Raw genomic sequence first — 18,812 nt, forward strand, 5'->3', positions numbered from 1 at the left:
CATGATAGGAAGGTGAGGCATTTCTTTTTCACATTTACCAACCGCAGGAGAGCATGGTTGGCTGGGGAGAAATTTTCTTTAAGGGACAGTTCCTTGATAAACAGGACCAAACCTAGTTCAAATTCAAGAAGTGTGTCATGCAGCAAAGAGGTATTAAAGTCTTAACTTCAAAGCCTTGTTCTCAGTTTTTTAGGCAGCATAAAAACACTGCCCTTCAGCCTCAATGGGCCTTCACAAATTGTGTGGCAATGAAAAAAAAGTGGGTTAATTGGTTAGAATTACCTAGGAACATAAAACAAGAAATGCTGCCTTACTCTTTTATAACCATAATCAGAATTTCTGGACATATTCTTTGGCTCTAAAAATGCTATACAAAGATCTATGTGGGCATTTTTTTTTCAGGTAAGCTAAAAGCCTGTCGTAACATACAACCACAGGTCTATACTGATAAGAAATACTATATGGAATGGAATTGCACTTTATCAATGTTAACTTAAACCCACGATTTCCGTTTGTCCAACTTCAATTCTTCTAGCTAGCAAACTTATATTTTATGTTCACTTTTAAAGGTCTGCTGGAAAATCCTCAGCGTGAGACTTCTGATGGGCTTGAAGGTGCAATAAGCCAAACCCAGACCAGACAAGACTCAATGAACAGAATCTGCTGTTGCCAAAATGAATCAAACTTGGAAATTTCACTCTTAAATGTACTGCCAAAATATTTTAAAAATCAATAATATGTTTTTTTCTAAATCCCACTGAAGTGCTGCAAGTAACCAACAACAGAATCTAAACAATAACAAGCTAAAACTGAAGCATAAAATTCCATGGAGGAAAGTTAGGTCAGTAATTGAGAGTCTATAGTATGTTCATTGACAATATTCTTCATTGAGCTGCCTGTCCCAAACCTAAGATTATCTCATATAAAGGTATGTGGATATCGTTTCAGAAAATAATTTCATTCATTTTCTTCCTTGTTTTTTCTTCTTATGCTTATAAAACAATCATAATTGGCATGTCATATTTACATAACCAAGAGAGATTTCCTACACGGAAAGGCAGACAGGAAAAAAATATGGCATCTTTTGTTCAATGTGTAACTTCAAGGCTTTCGATTTTTATAGCTAATATTAGAACCACTGGAATGATTTTAACCATACTGGTTTCTTACATAAAAACATGTTCACTTAATGTTCTCACCTCCACTTGATCCCATTTCATTTCTACAACTTTCTGGCCCGTTTTCGGCTGCCACGTCGGCAGGGTGATGGTTGCCTGAGAGCGTGGGAGCATTATCTCGGGCTCCTGGGTGGCAGGGACAGGCTGAAGCTGCCTGGGTGCTGTGGACTCGGTCCAGCCAGAGGCGGGGACGCTGGAAAGCGCCTGTTCACAGTTTGGACCTTCGTAGCCTTCATTGCAAATGCAGAGGTAGCCATCGCCGCTGCCGCTGCTGCTGCAGTTGCCATGGTGACAGGGGTGGCTGGCGCAAGGATCCGCAACAAGCTGAAACGAGACCATAAATGGGTCAATTATTCCCTCATAAGGAATGTGGTGCCTTTGCTGGGAAATGAGTTCCGTGACTCAGAGCTGATGGTCTAAAAGAAATGTTATTCCTGTGGAATATACATTTTTAACTATTCGTGCTGTTGAGGGGTGGGGGGCATCTCCCAAGGTCATCACAACACTAACCCTTCCACAGATAACAGATGTCTAACAAAGAAGTATGTAGTTAGTGAAAAAGAGCCTCCCCTAATCCAAGGCCCTAAATAAAGCTGATTTCAGGAACACTTATTTAGAGAAGTTTTCTAAGGCGAACATAGTTAAACCAGAGACTCGTTAGGAATATACAAACTTTGATCTTTTTAGCTGCGGGTCAACGGATACAGGAATCTAAATTGAAATCTCTTCTTTCACATCCTGAACCAATGTAAGGTCTCCTTATGAGAAATGACTGCCCAGTTTATCGCCTCTACAGTTGCACTTACCTATGTCTTCCAATTTCCTACCTGATGAACAATTCTTTTTTAAGGTGATATTTAATTAAAGGCTTCCAAACTGATCAGCTGGCATGACAACTGCAGGTTAGAAGAAAGCATGGCGGTAACTTCTATTAAGCAGAGTTTGATGAAAGTTTCTAACCTCATTATTTGAAAGGCTGATTACAGAGATATGTGACCCGGCTGCAAATGGAAGATAAAAATTTAACTACATATCTTTAAATTATGCTCCTGTTCTAAGAAAAGTGTTTATCCCTGAGTTCCTTGCTGACCTTTGAGTTGGCTTTGTTATCACTTACAGATGTTACAAAAACAATATGAAATGAAACAACACAACAGTGCTTCTCTCCAGACAGCCCAAGGGTTGAGGCATGTTCACCGAGCTAATTCCATTATTATTTGCTTCTATGATAACAGAAAATTAGACTCCTATCTGATGTACCCCTGGCTTCCCAGGGCTGATAATAGAACAGAACTGAGTGAATAAGAGACTGCAGAAAAACAGGACCTTCGATTTCTCCTGCTGAAATGAGTTCATGCTTTAACACACATGGATAGAATTCTGCCTGGAAAAACAGCTACTCACTCTGCTAATTACCCTCATCACACAATTTCCAGCAAACTCCTTTAGGAAGATTAAGGGATTTTGGACTGAATAAAACAGCTCCCAAAATACCACACTGTTAATTCTGTGCTCTCACTTGGAAAAAGCTTCACAAAATCTCAGATAAAAGTAGACAGGTGGGTATCTGAAGAAAATATTTAAAGTGTAAATATTTTAACATATTTACAGTTTTTATCAACTCAAAGTAAAATCCAGACTCCTTCCAGGGAAGACAAAGCCCTCCCTAATCTGGTCCCTCCCCACTCCTGATGCCATCTCTTCCCCCACACTATCCTCCTCCTTTACACTCAACCCCTCCACCTTCTTTCTGTCCTTGGATTATGTCAAGGTCATCCCCACCCCAGGGTCTTTGCACCTGCTGGGCCCGCACCTGAAATGCTTTCTCTCAGACTTTTCATGGTTTTTTTGCTTCATTTTGCAGAGTCGGATACGACTTAGCGACTGAACAACAGCAACTACCCTCTTTCACAAAGTTCTCTGCTCCACCGTTACCTCTTCCAAGAAGCCGTCCCTCACTGGAAAATCTAAAGTAATCCCTTTTTTTCTCCCACAGTGCCTGGACTTATCTGCCGTGTTCGCAGCTCTGTTCCCAGCATGTTGACAAAAACAGAAAATGTGGTGGGGTTTCCTTTTAAAAAGCATTGAAAAGATAAAAGCAGACAGATGACTTGGTTTCCAAAAAGCAATGGGTGATGGGGGACAGACTGAGTTGCTCCTTTAGTCCTGATATGTGCCTGTGCTTTGGATTTATTTTTAGGAAGGCTTCCTGGAGTGGGTACCATCTCAAGAAGGAGGAGGAATTTAATTCGCTGGGATAAAGGGGGCATGTAAACCAGGTTTCTGACACCAACTCTTAAAGCAAGGTCAGAGGTTGACCTCATCACAAATTAAGACTTTTAACACATGCCTAAAAACACAGACATATGTTTAAATCATTTTAAAAATTGTAGAGACCACTACAAAGAAATCGGTTCTGGAAGTGCAAACCTCCATGGTGCAGCTTAGGGAATGACATCACTAAGACAAAGACCACCTGTCTGATGGTCAGAGCGGCCCCAGGGCTTCTGTCCCATCGTCACAGCCCACTGCTGGAGACTACCAGTCCCCAGAGACTGTCCGGGTGGGTCACTGCATACAGCCATCCCGTCGTGGGCAGTGTGAGCGTGGGTGCTGGTGGGGAGAGCTGGGTGGGAAGGGCAGGCCCCCAAGTTCACCAGGCCCAGGAGGCAGCTCCACCAGGTGAGGGAATAAAGAGCTGAAAGAAAAACATGCTGAGGATAAACAATACCATCTAAGTGCTGCTGTCTGGGCCTCATAGATGAGAGGAAAGCAAGAATAGCATATAAGATTCAGTAAGGAATGACTTACGTAGAAGGTCTGAATATTCCCTGGAAGGACTGATGCTGAAGCTAAAGCTCCAATACTTTGGCCACCTGATGCGAAGCGCTGACTCACTAGAAAAGATCCTGATGCTGGGAAAGATTGAAGGCAGGAGAAGAAGGGGACGACAGAGGATGAGATGATTGGATGGCATCACCAACTCAATGGACATGAGTTTGATCAAACTCTGGGAGACAGTGAAAGACAAGGAAGCCTGGCATGCTGCAGTCCATGGGGTCACAAAGAGTGGGACACAACCTAGTGATTCTACAACAACAATGTAGAAGGCCAGGAGAAATGCTCTTAGTAAAGAAAAGAGGACAGAAGCTAAAATTTAAACTATTAATTGCATAGATTTCTAAAGAGATTCAAAACAGTGAATCCTATGATGGTGCACACACGTACACATATGCGCTGAAGACAAAGCAGAGTGTTAATTGCACTGAGAGGTCACTGACCCCTTCTTTAAAATAATTGTGTCATATTTATGCTACTTCTTGGGCTTTCTGCTAGTGGCTTCAATAACAATGCCAACTACCTGTTCTTCTATCCTCTAACACTTCAGACTAGTTTCACTTTAAAAAGTCAATTGCCTGACAACAAATATAAGATAAAATGCAATCATGAACCTTTAAGCAAAATCTTGGCATCATAAATATTTATTGTAAGTCCTGTTTTTCTGTACACAGCCTATTCAGTGTTTTTTGTTGTTGTTTTTTTTTAAGTTTGTATGTGTATTTTATCTCACAGGGAAAAAGTCCTATTATAGATGTCACTACTGCCCTTGAATCCATTACATGTGAACCATAAGCAGAAAGTAACCAAACTGCCAAGATATCATAATTAACAGACCTGACTTTGGGAATACTCAAAATTTAACAGGTGATAGCTTCTGGTTTCTAACAATGGGGACAAAGGATAAAGACGTTGTCATATCAGCAGAAAGAGTAAAGAGAAAGCTCATGGTTTCCTGCTTACAGTAAACAACAAGCTCATGTATTAAATACTGTATGCTCTTTTCATCTGATTAATTCATCTCTTTAAGCCAAATTTTTTCACATCATGGAACTAATCTAACACTATTCACATTTTATTTCAACTCTTCACCTATGTCAGATAATTTATGCTACAACCAAGAGCACTTCTGGGGTGTAGACAGGGTAAGGTGGAGGCCAGGCCAGAGAGAAGGTGCCTGCCAGCTCCGGGTGATATGAAGACAGTCTCACGTGACGCTTTAGCAGTGACCTGCTTTCTTTCCTTAAATTGTCTGCTGCCCATATTTTTGGCATTTCCAGTGCCCTCTGCAGCATACGAACAGAAGGATAAAAGGTCAAACTTAAAACAGGTATAAAAAAGGCCCACTTACAGAATCATTCAATACAAGAACATCAAAGCTACCAGAGTCACTGCAAAGTGCTGCATACGAACCTCTTCATCTGTGTTACTTGGTGATGAGGGCGGGGGCAGGGGGGTGCCTGGGAGTCACATAAGCACCTCACTGGTAATCCTTCCATACTAGTTTAGACACTAAAGTGCCTAAATGGGCCTCCTTCCTACTTCTCCTGTGCTTTTACAGAAAACTCAATGCATTGGTCAGTAATTCAAGTGATGTTTCTCCAGCCTCTATGATGTGCCGGGTAATGCCTAGAAGAGAGGTCAAGAGGATGAAGCAAGCCTAGTTCCAGCCTCCAAAGAACTCAGTCTAACAGAAGGGTCAGACAAGTGAGCGGAGACATGCCTTGAGCTGTCTAATTTCAGCTAACGCCCTGTGTGTATGTGTGTCAACCATTATGGTCCTGTGTTTTATTGAGTTAAAGTTGCTAAAACTGACAGTTCTAGTGAGGTAGATGAACCTAGAACCTGAGTGAAGTCTGAGAGAGAAAAACAAATATTCCATATTAACGCATATAAATGAAATCAAATGGTACCGATGAACCTAAAAATGGGAAGAAATAGAGCCGTAGGCATAGAGAACAGACCTATGGACACAGCATGGGCAGGAGAGGGTGGGACAAATTGAGAGAGTAGCACTGAAATATGTAGATCATCATGTGTAAACTAGATAACTAATGAGAAGCTCCTGTATAACACAGAGAGCTCAGCCTGGTGCTCTGTGACAAGCTAGAGTAGGGATGGGGTAAGAGGTAGGTGGGAGGTTCAAGAGGGAGGGAACATATGTATTTTTTAAAAAAGAAGAAAATATTTTTTAAAAAAATAAAGACAAAATTTTTTAAGTTCCTAAGACAGAAAGAGAGAATGGGCTTGATAACTGCAAGTCTGAAATGAGCCAGTCTCTTAGATGGCAATGGCAGCTCTCACAAAAGACATAGCAGAAAGGAATGTTCTAGTGGAAAATGGAGCCAGCTGAGCACCCAGCGTCCTGGCGATCACCCTGGTGTACAGGTAGCCAAGCGGTTGGGGCAAGTCCCTTGCCTTCCCTGGGCACACATCCCTCCAGCATCCAGGGTCTGGGGTGGAACATGTCCAGATCGGCTCCAGCTGTTCTCAGAGGGTCCATAGGAGCACAGAGCACCCTGGGGTCACCTCCCTCACTCGTTTATACCCACACTCAGTTAGCAGAGTCATCCAGGCCACGGAAAGGGTGTTTGAGGAGGAGAACCTACAAACACTGATGGAACACACAACGTGGCCCAGGCAGTTGAGGCAGGTTACCTGGGTGGGTGGGGGACACGGTGGCCTCAGTGCACTTAGACAGGAGGGTAGGCACAGAATGGAAAGAACTGAGAGGGAATTTCTGTAGGTAAAATGGGCCAGAGTTTTTGTAATTTGAGCAGCAGAATCAATTAAGGAACTTTTAATACAGATTTCGATACAGATGTTAGTACTGTTGGAAGAAGAGATGCCTTAATAAGTAAGAAGCAAAAACAAAAACCTTAAAGCAGGATTTTTCAACTTCTGCACTAGTGGCTCTTCGGGCTGGGTATTCCTCACTGTGGAGGCTGCCTGTATATTGTAGGATCTTGGAGAGCATCTCTCATCTCTACTTACTAGATGCCAGTAAGACCCTCCCACCAACAATGACAGCTGTGAACCCCAAAAATATCTCCAGAAATTGCCACTGTCTTCTGGGGGAAAACCACCTCCAACTGAGAACTACTGTCTTAAAGGAACAGACTGAAGCATTTCATTCCATCAATATGCTTTGACTATCCATGAGACTCCATAAATGGAATCAAAAGGCAACAATACGGGAAAATATGTACAACCTACTACATAGGACTAAACCCTTTATAATACAAATTCCTAGACATCAATTAGAGAGAAAAGCCTCAGTAAAAAGGACAAAGAAATAAGCAATATTCAGAATGATTTGCAAAGAATCATGCCATTTTTACATTATTTTTAAACACAAAACACAATATTATGTGTTTGTTTATTGGTAGGTGGCTCAGTGGTAAAGAATCTGCCTGCCGATGCAGGAGACACAGGTTCAATCCCTGTGTCGGGAAGATCCCCTGGAGAAGGAAATGGCAATGCACTTCAGTATTCTTGCCTGGAAAATCCCATGGAGAGAGGAGCCTGGTGGGCTATATATACAGTCCATGGGGTTGCAAGAGTCAGACATGACTTAGCCACTAAACAACAACAACTCTTTGTTTAAGTACAAAAACAAACTTTTAAAAGTAGAAGGGACCGTTGTTTTAGGAATTTAAGCTGCAGAATCCTCTAAGGGACATTATAAAATACAGATTCCCTGGCCCCAAGCTGTGAATGAAATATTGAGGACGAGGCCTAGAAACCTTTATCTTTCAACATTCTCCAGATGATTCTGGAGCACTATTTCAAAAACCAAAATTCAGAATTTGTCTGTGTAAACCAGGGGTGGGCAAATTACAACCACAGGCTGGAGCCAGTTTGTTTCTGTAAATAAAGTTTTATTGGAACACGGCCACGGCCATCTGTTCATATTTTACCGCTTTTGCACAACATCGGCAGAATCCAGCCCACAAAGTCTATACGATATTTATTATCTGGGCCTGGAGTTTGCCAATCCCTGACCCAGAAAACATGAATCTGAGGATTCACAAAAGGAAGAAAACAAACAGGTGGGCTCCTCTAGGAAGACTTCAGAGAAGAAGACAAACTTGAACAGGGCCATGATAAAGTTGCTAGCAATTCCATCTAATTGTTTCTCCTTTACTAGAGTCGTGTGCACTATGAGATTCAATCACAGAGGGATCGTTCACAATACAGCTTAAGGTAGAAAAGGGATCAGATGTCCTTTTTTTTCCTTTACTTTTTATTTTATACTGGAGGATAGCTGACTAACAGGGCTTCCCTGGTGGCTCAGTGGTAAAGAATCCACCTGCCAGTGCAGGAGACTCAGGTTCAATCCCTGGGTCGGGAAGATCCCCTGGAGAAGGAAATGACATTCCATTCCAATAGTCTTCCATGGGAAAACCTGTAGCCAGAGGAGCCTGGTGGGCTCAATCCATGGGGTCATAAAAGAGTCAGACATGACTTAGCAACTAAACAACAACAAAAATAGCTGATTAACAATGTTGTGAAAATTTCAGGTGGACAGCAAAGGGACTCGGCCATACAGACAGGTACACACTGCTACACCCACACGTCCTTTCAGTTTTTCATATCATGTTTCTCCACCCAAAATAGAAATTGCACTGGTTAGAAATGTCATCTTCATGCTGAAAGACAAACGAACATTGTTGGGGTCCAACTGTCATAGTATTTTTGTCTTAAAAATGAATTTTTGCCACTTTCTTCAATAAAAATCTCAACTATATTCCAACACCAACTGCTTACCCACTAGGAGTAAAAATGTGTGAAAAAAAAAACCATTATAATGCTTATGCCAGTAGTAGTCTTGGCCAAGAAATGCATCCCATGAATTTTTTTTACCAAATCCAAATAACAAAAATGCTCATTCACTTTAAAGAAGCAAGAACTATATATCTTTGTGTGTGTGTGTGTGTGTGTGAATGTATGTGTGTGCATATGTGTGTGCTCAGTTGCTCAGTTGTGTCTGACTCTTTGCTACCCGATGGACTGTAGCCCACCAGGCTCCTCTGTCCATGGGATTTCCCCAGTAAGAATACTGGAGTGGGTTTCTATTCCCTTCTGCAGGAGATCTTCCTGATCCAGGGATCAAACCTGAGTCTCCTGCATTGGCAGGTGGGTTCTTTACCACTGAGCCACCAGGGAAGCCCATATATCTTTGTGAAATACACTAAGGAAACAATTCCCACATGTTCTGATATTGCTTTATTTCTGTATTAGGAAATTATTTGAAAAATTATTCTTGGACTGATCTGAGTAGCCCATTTCTACCCCCACCCCCCACTCCCCCAGTTCAGAGTCACTTTCTTAAAATCAGCCTGTCCTGGTTTTGGCATGCAAGTTGAGTCACATCTGTAAGTAGGCCAAAAGGAAACTGCAAGCAGAATTCAGACTTTTGACATGAAACGAGTCCATTAAAAATAAACCACTACCTATCTAATTACTTTCCAACTTTTCTACGGAATCCCTTTAAGACCTGATACTTGGGAAATTACCTTGAAATTGCAGTCCCTTTGCTGTAGTCCAGGTAACACACACAGTCAATACTCATACTGATGAATCTTTAATCCCTGTTCCTTGCAGATATATCAAAATTAAATAACTCTTCTTCAAAAACTTGGCAAACTCTCTGTTGCTTGGTGTCCTTATTCAACTACATTCTAAAGGATAACATTCGGCTGCATTTACTGCCATAGGCACACCAGCCTCAGTGAAATGCTTCTTGTCTTGTTTTTCTTTGAACCATTTGGAGATCATTTTCTTGAATCAGAAACTCACAGAACAATTCCAGCACATATATTCTTGTTCCCTCTCTCATCAGAGACACTCAGACCTCCAAGCAAACTCTTTTGACAAAATAACAATGTCACGAATACAGGAACTATGTCAACTTTTACCTCCTTGCTTATTCACCAAAAGGAGCCTGCAGCAAAATGGGAATTAAATAGCTTATGAAGATCATATAATCATCTCAACCAATGCGGGAAAATCATTTTATTAAATTCAACATCCATTTACAGTGAAGACAGTTATAAAACTAGGAATAGAGGAGAACTTCTTTATTCTGATAAAGAGTATCTATTAATACCAAAAAAAAAAAAAAAAAACCCTTCAGAACATAATGGTTATCAGTGAAATGTTGTAAAGTTTCTCTCTGAAGTTGAGACCAAAAGAAGGAATCTGCTTTCACCACCTCCACTGAACATTACATTCAAGGTCCTAGCCAGTGCAAGGAAGCAAGAGTAAAAGAAGTTATAAAGACTGAATAGAACAGAAGTGTCATAATGGGCAGACTACGTGATTATGCATTCAGGTAAGTTATTAGAATATGGAACTTCATCAGGTTGGCTAGATACAAGGTCAACATTAAAAAAAATTTTTTTTGAAAGAACAATTGCATCTCCGTGTATTAGAAACATAAAAAACAAAAAACTTCTTTAAAATGTGGTCTACAATATTTTTTAAACCCTTAGGAATAAATCAACCTGAAGAAGTACATGGCCTCAACAGAAAGCTATAAAATAGTGAAGCAGTATTTAGAGAAATTAAAGACAGTATACATAAGTGGAGAATCTAGTTAGGGACCAGAATACTCAGTTTTACAAAGATTCCAATTTTCCCCAGTGACCTACAGATTCAATGCAACTCCAAAAAAATCACAACGGCATTTCTTTGTTCTTCTGTAAAATGTCCCTAAATAGCCCAGACAGTCCTAAATAAGAACAATGGAGGAGGGGTTGGTCTCCCTCCTCTGAAACTTTAACGCTATAGTAATTAGGACAATAGAACAGAGAATCAAGAAACAGAATAACCATATGAACACTTCATTACTGGACTAGAATAGTATGATAAATATAGTCCTTTCAATAAATTGATAACCATATGAGGGAAAAAATTAAGCTTAGCTTCTCCATCACAACAGATACAAAGATAAATTGCAAGTGATCTGAAACTAATATAGATTAATTATACTTCAATTTAAAATTTTTCCAACTTAAATAGTTTCTAAAATATTTCTAAATAAGTTACATTAATTAATTAAATACATACAGGCTTCCCTGGTGGCTCAGATGGTAAAGAATCTTCCTGCAATGTAGGAGACCTAGGTTTGATCTGTGGGTCAGAAAGATTCCTTGGAGAAGGAAATGGAAATCCATCCCAGTATTCTTGCCTGGAGAATCCCATGGACAGAGGAACCTGGCAGGCTACAGTCCATGAGATTACAAAGAGTCAGACAGGACCGAACAACTAACACACACACACACACACACACACACACACACACACACACTCACACACACACACAAATACATGCAACTGGATAGATGACAGATAGGTAGATAGGGGATTGTAATCTAAACATACATGCATGAGATACGCAGACAGTGTGCTATGAAAAACAGAGAATAGGGCAGTGAACTCACTACGGGACTCTAAGAAGTCTTCCTGTGTAAAGTGTCAAGGGTTAAAGAGGAGCTACCCAAGGAAAGAAGAACAAGAATGGTGCTTCCTGCCAGAAAGAACAAGAGCAAAGTCCCTGAGGTGGTAAATGGGTGGGGTGAGGGGGGAACTACAGATGGTTCTATATAACTGGAGAACACACCACCGGTCTGCCAAGGAGTTTTAAAAGCAGATTTTGCTCAAAAGGATGATGACCAGTTGGTAGCATCTGGCCTTTTGTTCTGAAGGCAAATCGATCATGAGTTTTAAGCAGGGATAGAAGAGATGAAATATTTTAGATAAATCCCTCTAGTAAGAATGGGATGATGTACTTGAGGAGGTCAACCTGGAGACACAAGGATGTATCAGGAAACCACTATCACCAGCCAGTTGAGAAGGGATGTGAGTCATGTCTAGGGTTGGGTCAGCATAGTTGGAAACATGAAGGCGAGCTGGAGAATCCGTAGGATTGGAGGCTAACTGATTGGGTGTGACAGGTGAGAGAGGAAAGGGGCTGTGTTGAGGAACTCCTGGGATTCTGACCTGGACAAGCAGGTAAAGGGTAGGGTCACTCATTGAAATACAGGTTTCAGAAAGAAGAGCAACTTTATGAAGGAGCAGGGAGCCGTGGTTTTTGGTTTAGGGAAGAAAGATATTTGGGTGTGTAAGAGACATCGAATAGGGGTGTCCTTAAGAGATTGTCAGTAAGATCTGGGGCTCATGGGGAAGGGATGAGTTGATGTTCCCAATTACCAGAATATTGGGGAGGGGGACAGGGGAATCCTGCATACATGCACGATCATTGAGGGGGAGCCTCAGAGAGCTTGGGAAGAGTCCGCTGAAGGAGATAGGAAACCATGAGCACAGAGAAGGGAAAAAGAGGTTACAAGCAAAAGAGTTAAAATTTGTTGAGGGCCCATGTATGTCTCAGGCTTCCCAGATAGAGCTAATGATAAAGAATCCACCTGCCAATGCAGAAGATATGAGAGATGCAGGTTCAAACTTCAGTATTCTCGCCTAGAGAATCTCATGGACAGAAGAGCCTGGCGAGCTACAGTCCATAGGGTCACAAAGAGTCAGACATGACTAAAGCAACTTAGCATGCACTCATGTATAAGACAATGGCACCCCACTCCAGTACTCTTGCCTGGAAAATCCCATGGATGGGGGAGCCTGGTGGGCTGCAGTGCATGGGGTTGCTGAGGGTCCGGCATGACTGAGCGACTTCACTTTCAATTTTCACTTTCATGCATTGGAGAAAGAAATGGCAACCCACTCCAGTGTTCTTGCCTGGAGAATCCCAGGGACAAGGGAGCCTGGTAGGCTGCCATCCATGGGGTCACACAGAGTCGGACACGACTGAAGTGACTTAGCAGCATGTATGTCTCAATTCATTTGCTCTTAACAATGAAACAGATCCCATCCTCGTTTTATCTGGGGAGCTAAGGCTTAGAACAGTTAAGCAGCTGGTCCAAAATCACACATAGTAGGTGTCAGAGCCGAGATTTGAACCCAAGACTGACCGACTCCAAATTGTAACTCTTTCCCACATACCCTGGAGAAGGGAAAGGCTATCCACTCCAGTAGTCTGGCCTGGGGAATTCCATGGACTGTAGAGTCCATGGAGTTGCAAAGAGTCAGAGATGACTGAGCGACTTTCGCTTTCACTTTCCCATATTCCAGAGCCTCTTATTTTATCTCATCAGGTCAGTGACTGAATTTCAGAAGGAGAGTATGGCTGGACAACCAGAGGCCACGAGGGGAGGGTAACATGATTACTGGAAAGTGGATCCTGGATTTGACACTGGCCACATGACAAGGGCAATTTGGGCAGCTCGAGGGGTCAGAGGTCACCTTCCAGTGAGTCAGGAAGAGGAAGGAAGACACTCAGGACACCGTGGGAGAGAGGGGATCTGGCTCCAGTCAGCTGTGAAGGGCTTCCAGTTAAACAGACCACAAACCCAGCTCATCAGACCTTAACAAGAATATGAATTGAGCCCAGCCAGCTTAGAGAGAGAAGACGCCTGCCCAGAGGCCCAGGTTCATGGTTCTCTTCAACACCCAATTCTGCATACATAAAATGTGAGATGCCTGAAGGCATGCCCAGGAGTGTGGAACCCATAGGATTCTGCAACCTGTCCAGGCAGGGTGAAGAACTATGACACGTCTGATTTTCATTGGCATTTATTCTGGCAAACAGCTCCCAGGGAAAACTTCTAGGAATGTGTCTGCTGGATGAACCACAAGCTGACCGAGTTTCTGGAATGCACAGAAGAGCAAAGTCTAAACCCAAAGAACACAAACAAATGGAGCTGTCCTACCCAGATAAATTCAGAGAGAGCATAGCATGTGACGTGCCCACAGCAGAGAACCAAGGTGCAGGGCCTCAAGGATGTAACCTAAACAGGTCACACTGGCAGTGAGAGGATATGGGGGAAGCTGACTTTTACCCTGAGAGCAACTAGTTCATTAAAGTCAGGGGTGGAACTCTCCACAAGTGTGTGGGACTACACCTTTCTGGTTGACATTTCCCACCCATCACATGAAAGAAGCACATTTTGTTTACATCCCCTTTTTAAATTGTCATCAGAAATATCTTTGCCACCTGCCAACTTTCTAACCAATGTTACAACCTGAGACACACACCCTCAGTGTTTCCTGAGTGGACAGGTAACTGCCCTCGGAAGAGACCCTAGTAAATACCATCCTGCTGAGAGCAGTGTCAGCTGAACTCCTCTTTTTTTTTTTTTTTTTTTTTTGCCTTTTCTGCCTTTTTAATTAAAGTGAGCTGATTTACAACATTGCATGAGTTTTAGGAACTGCACTCCTATTTTGAGAATTTCCTGCACGCAGCATTCATGACATGGTTAGATGGCATCCCCAACTCAATGGACATAAGTTTGAGCAAGCTCTGAGAGTTGCTGGCGTGCTGTAGTCCATGGGGTTGCAAAGAGTCGGACACAACCAAGCGACTGACCTGAACTGAGCATTTCCCTTCCTGAAAGATCCCAGAAGCTGCTGGCAAAGATGATGGCACCAGCCTGCCTTTGCCCAAAAGTAAATTCAATGTTCCTTCTTGCCTTTCCTCCTAGATGACGGAGCAGCACACGGATCCCGTGAAGATGCTCCAGCCACACAGCAGCCATGCAGAAGCCTCAGGGAAGTCAGCAAGAGCCCAAATACAGCAGCCTCTGTTATTCCAGTGGGTTTGGTTGCCATCCTGGAAACTTTGGGAAGACGATGACATGTATTATACCAGACTGGGGACTCGAGTCAGTCTCCCTTATTCAAAAGAGCATTTCAGCGCCCTAAACCATTCAACCTTTTTGGTCCAACCACACCCCAGTCATTAAAGGTCTATTTAGAGTTGAAAAAAAAAGATCCTTTTACGTTTGTTGGGGGCCCCAAAGTAGTCTCCAAATATTAACATGTGTTGATTTCTTTATTATTTAAATTAGGTGTAAATGACAAATGATACTTCTGTGGGGTAGCAAGGAGCTGCAAAACCAGGCACATAGTGGGTATTCCCTATATATCTATTGAAATGGAGAGGACCTTGCTTTCATTTGGACCATTCTTCACACAATCTGCCAGGCTTGAGAGCCCAGGATCCTTAAGAAAACTTGGGGCAGAACTTACTCCTGCTGTGAAACCTGGGTCACCTTGGCTCTCACTCTAAGCTCTAAAGTGCTCTGTACTCTTGTCTACCTGCGTGGCCTCCTGACTACGCTGATGTGTGCTTTTCTCTCTGCAGGCACAAAAATTCCCTCTGCTCTGTTTTCAGTTTTTCTAAACTTAAGTGGAAATAGCTGCTCTGATCTTAACAGCCATCTGCTCCAGAGATGAGGACAAGGGTCAGTGGCTCTGAGGCTAAATCTCAAGTCTGTTGTCCAACTTCATTCACCTGGAGGTAAGCCTTAAGTGGCGCTAGTGATAAAGAACCCACCTGCCAATGCCGAAGACATAAGAGACTCAGGTTCAATTCCTGGATAGGGAAGATGCCCTGGAGGAGGAAACTGCAACCCACTCTGGTATTCTTGCCTGGAAAATCTCATGAATAGAGGAGCCTGGCAGGCTACAGCCCATGGGGTCGCAAAGAGTGGGACATGAAGCGACTTGGCACACACACAAAAGCCTTCTAGAATGAGCAGCCTTCATACAGAGATCTTCACTTCTTAGTGAAGCTAGGAAGCTTCACCTCCTTAGAAAGCTAGGAAGGGAAAAAAAGATGAAATTCAAGCCACCAACAGCAAGGCCTAGATTGTCATTTAGCCGCTATGTTGTGTCTGACTCTTTGTGACCCCACAGGCTGCAGCACACCAGGCTCCCCTGTCCTCCACTATCTCCCAGAGCTTGCTAAAATTCATGTCCATTGAGTCAGTGATGTTATCTAACCATCTCATCCTCTGAATCCCTTTCTCCTTTTGTCTTCAACCCTTCCCAGCATCAGAGTCTTCCAAAGAGACGGCTCTTCTCAAAGACGGTCAAAGTGTCGGAACTTAGCATCAGTCCTTCCAATGAATATTCAGGGTTGATTTCCTTTAGGATTGATTGGTTTGATCCCCTTGCAGTCCAAGGGACATCCCTAGATATCCATTAGCAATTGTTTTTAAGTCCACAAAAGCCAAATACCCGCAAAGAGCATGCATGCTCAGGTTAGTCATCCTAGGATATGGTTGGAAAGAAGCTCTCTGATTGGCTAACATCTACTACCAGGCCAATTTTTTTTTCCTTGAGGAATGGCTAACATCTACTACCAGGCCAATTTTTTTTTCCTTGAGGAAGCTGAGAGGGTCTTAAACATGAAAGATGAAAGAAAGCTAATAAAGGGATAGAACAGGCTGAGAGTGAATGAGGTCATCCATGGAAGCCCTGTCAACCAGAAACAGCCATGAGTTGTGACACCCAGAGAAGAGGAAAGTGACGAATAGAGATTAGAGTGTCTGCAACCTGGGAGTTAGGGCAGGAGGGGCGACGGCAGTTTATTCGCTAAGTTGCGTCCAACTCTTGTGACCCCATGGACTGTAGCCCACCAGGCTCCTCTGTCTGTGGGATTCTCCAGGCGAAAATACAGTGGCTTGCCATTTCCTTCTCCAGAGGATCTTCCTAACCCAGGAATCGAACCCAGGTCTCCTGCATTGCAGGCAGATTCTTTACTGACTGAGCTATGAGGGCAGGAGCAGAGAACAAGGACAGAAAGCCGCCACCACCTTAACTGTGCAGCCCTGTGAACACGGGACTGTTTTTACCTGGAAACAGAAGAGAGAACATTCAAAGTGCATTTCAGGGCATTGCCTTTAAGATACAGAGCAGTTTTCTCAATCATGACAAGATAAACCTTAAATCAGTAGATAGCTGACTCCTGTGTAGTTATGTCTACAGAAGCAATACGACAGACATGCTGTAGTTTCAAAGACACTCAATTCATACAAATGATCACTTTAAAAACACAAATATTTAGCATTTCCAATTAAGTTATGAAATTAGAAGGGTAGAAAAACCAAACTGGAAAAATAGTCAGTAGGCATAACCATGAGAATTAAGGTTTTTCAGCAAACTCATTTTTGAGCACAGAGCATCTTCTGAACTGTTTTAGTACGTTGATGAAACCAATCACATTTACTAATGCTTTCCAAGTTGGGCCATGTGAATTAAGTTACTGCATAAAGATTATAGACACCGTGATTTTTCTGGCATATGTAATACAGGCACACAGAAAATAAAAGCTTAATTGATGGAATTTTCATTACTCAGGACTTTTATTATATCAGATTAAACTGATGGGCAGACCCTTCTCTGGCTAAAATCATTTAACAATTTTAGATAATATAGAATATAGTTTAATTCAAAGGTGAACTTTAAATGGAGGCAGGGGAGAAGGAGAACCCTCAAGTTTCAGAAATGATAAGAGAAGAGGACTCGAAACCAGAGCCATTAGCTGTTCATTGACCACAGGGGTTATGGACCTGGAATAAGACCTAGGGACTGGGGAGCTGAACTCTAGAAATCACACAGGGATGGAAACGTGGCCATGAGCCCAGGAGACATAGTGGAGCTATACCTGAGTCCATAGTGAAGCCTCTTAGGGTCATGCTGCCTGCTTAAAAAAAGGCTAGTGATCTGGAGATCCCACAGGGGAAACAGCTGAAAACCTGGCATAGCTTCAGGGCTTGGGGATGAAAAAATAGTTGTCCAGAAGTAGCCAAGACCTTCTATATAAATATCCCATGAAATTGACAACAGCCCCTTGATATGGAACCCTAAGCCAAGAAATGCACATTGAAAAACTTGATCAGAACCAACAGAGTGATGGAGTGACACTTTCACAACAACAGGGTATAAGACTCACACACACATGTGCACACACTGACACATACTATAATGAGCTCACAATCCAAAATCCCAATTACCTAAGGAAACAAACCACCATCAGCATGTGGAACTACAGGTAAGATTCAACAGAATCCTTTCCCTTACTGCATGAACATACATTTATATATCTTAGGATAAAATAGATGCTTATTCCCAAATGCCAAAGAATGTTCAAGCTGCAGCACAACTGCACTCTTCATATGCTAGTAAGGTAATGCTCAAAATCCTCCAAGCTGGGCTTCAGCAATACATGAACCTAGAACTTCCAGATGTACAAGCTGGGTTTAGAAAAGGCAGAGGAACCAGACATCAAATTGCCAACATTCATTGGATCAGAGAGAAAGCAAAGGAATTCCAGGGCGGGGGGGAATCTACTTCTGTTTCATCAACTATGCTAAAGTCTTTGACTGTGTTGTTGTTCAGTCGCTCAGTTGTGTGTGACTCTTTGTGACCCCATTGACTGCAGTGCATCTGGCTTCCCTGTCCTTCACCATCTCCCAGAGTTTGCTCAAACTCCCATCCATTGAATTGGTGCTGCAATCCAACCATCTCATCCTCTGTCGCCCCCTTCTCCTCCTGCCTTCAATCTTACCCAGTATCAGGGTCTTTTGCAATGAGTCACTCTTCGCATCAGGTAGCCAAAGCATTGGTGCTTCAGCTTCAACATCAGTCCTTCCAAAGAATATTCAGCATTCACTGTGTGGATCACAACAAACTGTGGAAAATTCTTAAAGAGATTGGAATACTAAGCCACCTTAATTGGTCCTGAGAAAGCTTTATGCAGATCAAGAAGCAACAGTTAGAACCAGACATGGAAAAACAGACTTGTTCAAACTTGAAAAGCAGTACATTAAGGCTGTATATTGTCTCCCTGCTTATTTAACTTCTATGCAGAGTACATCATGCAAAATGCAGGGCTGGATGAAGAACAAGCTGGAATCAAGATTTCTGGGAGAAATA

At 42.5% G+C, this 18,812-nt stretch overlaps 1 protein-coding gene across 1 annotated transcript in view; it reads right to left on the reverse strand.

Moving 5' to 3' along the window:
- The window catches only part of DNER (delta/notch like EGF repeat containing), a 374,284-nt gene that overhangs the window by 232,039 nt on the left and 123,433 nt on the right, over positions 1 to 18,812 (reverse strand). The window contains exon 2 of the mRNA XM_068968497.1: positions 1,200 to 1,502. Within this exon, the coding sequence (XP_068824598.1) occupies positions 1,200 to 1,502 (303 nt within the window). The remainder of the gene's footprint in view (positions 1 to 1,199; positions 1,503 to 18,812) is intronic.

Source organism: Capricornis sumatraensis, chromosome 3, assembly GCF_032405125.1.
Source record: "Capricornis sumatraensis isolate serow.1 chromosome 3, serow.2, whole genome shotgun sequence".
In the NCBI taxonomy this organism is placed as follows: Eukaryota; Metazoa; Chordata; class Mammalia; order Artiodactyla; family Bovidae; genus Capricornis; species Capricornis sumatraensis.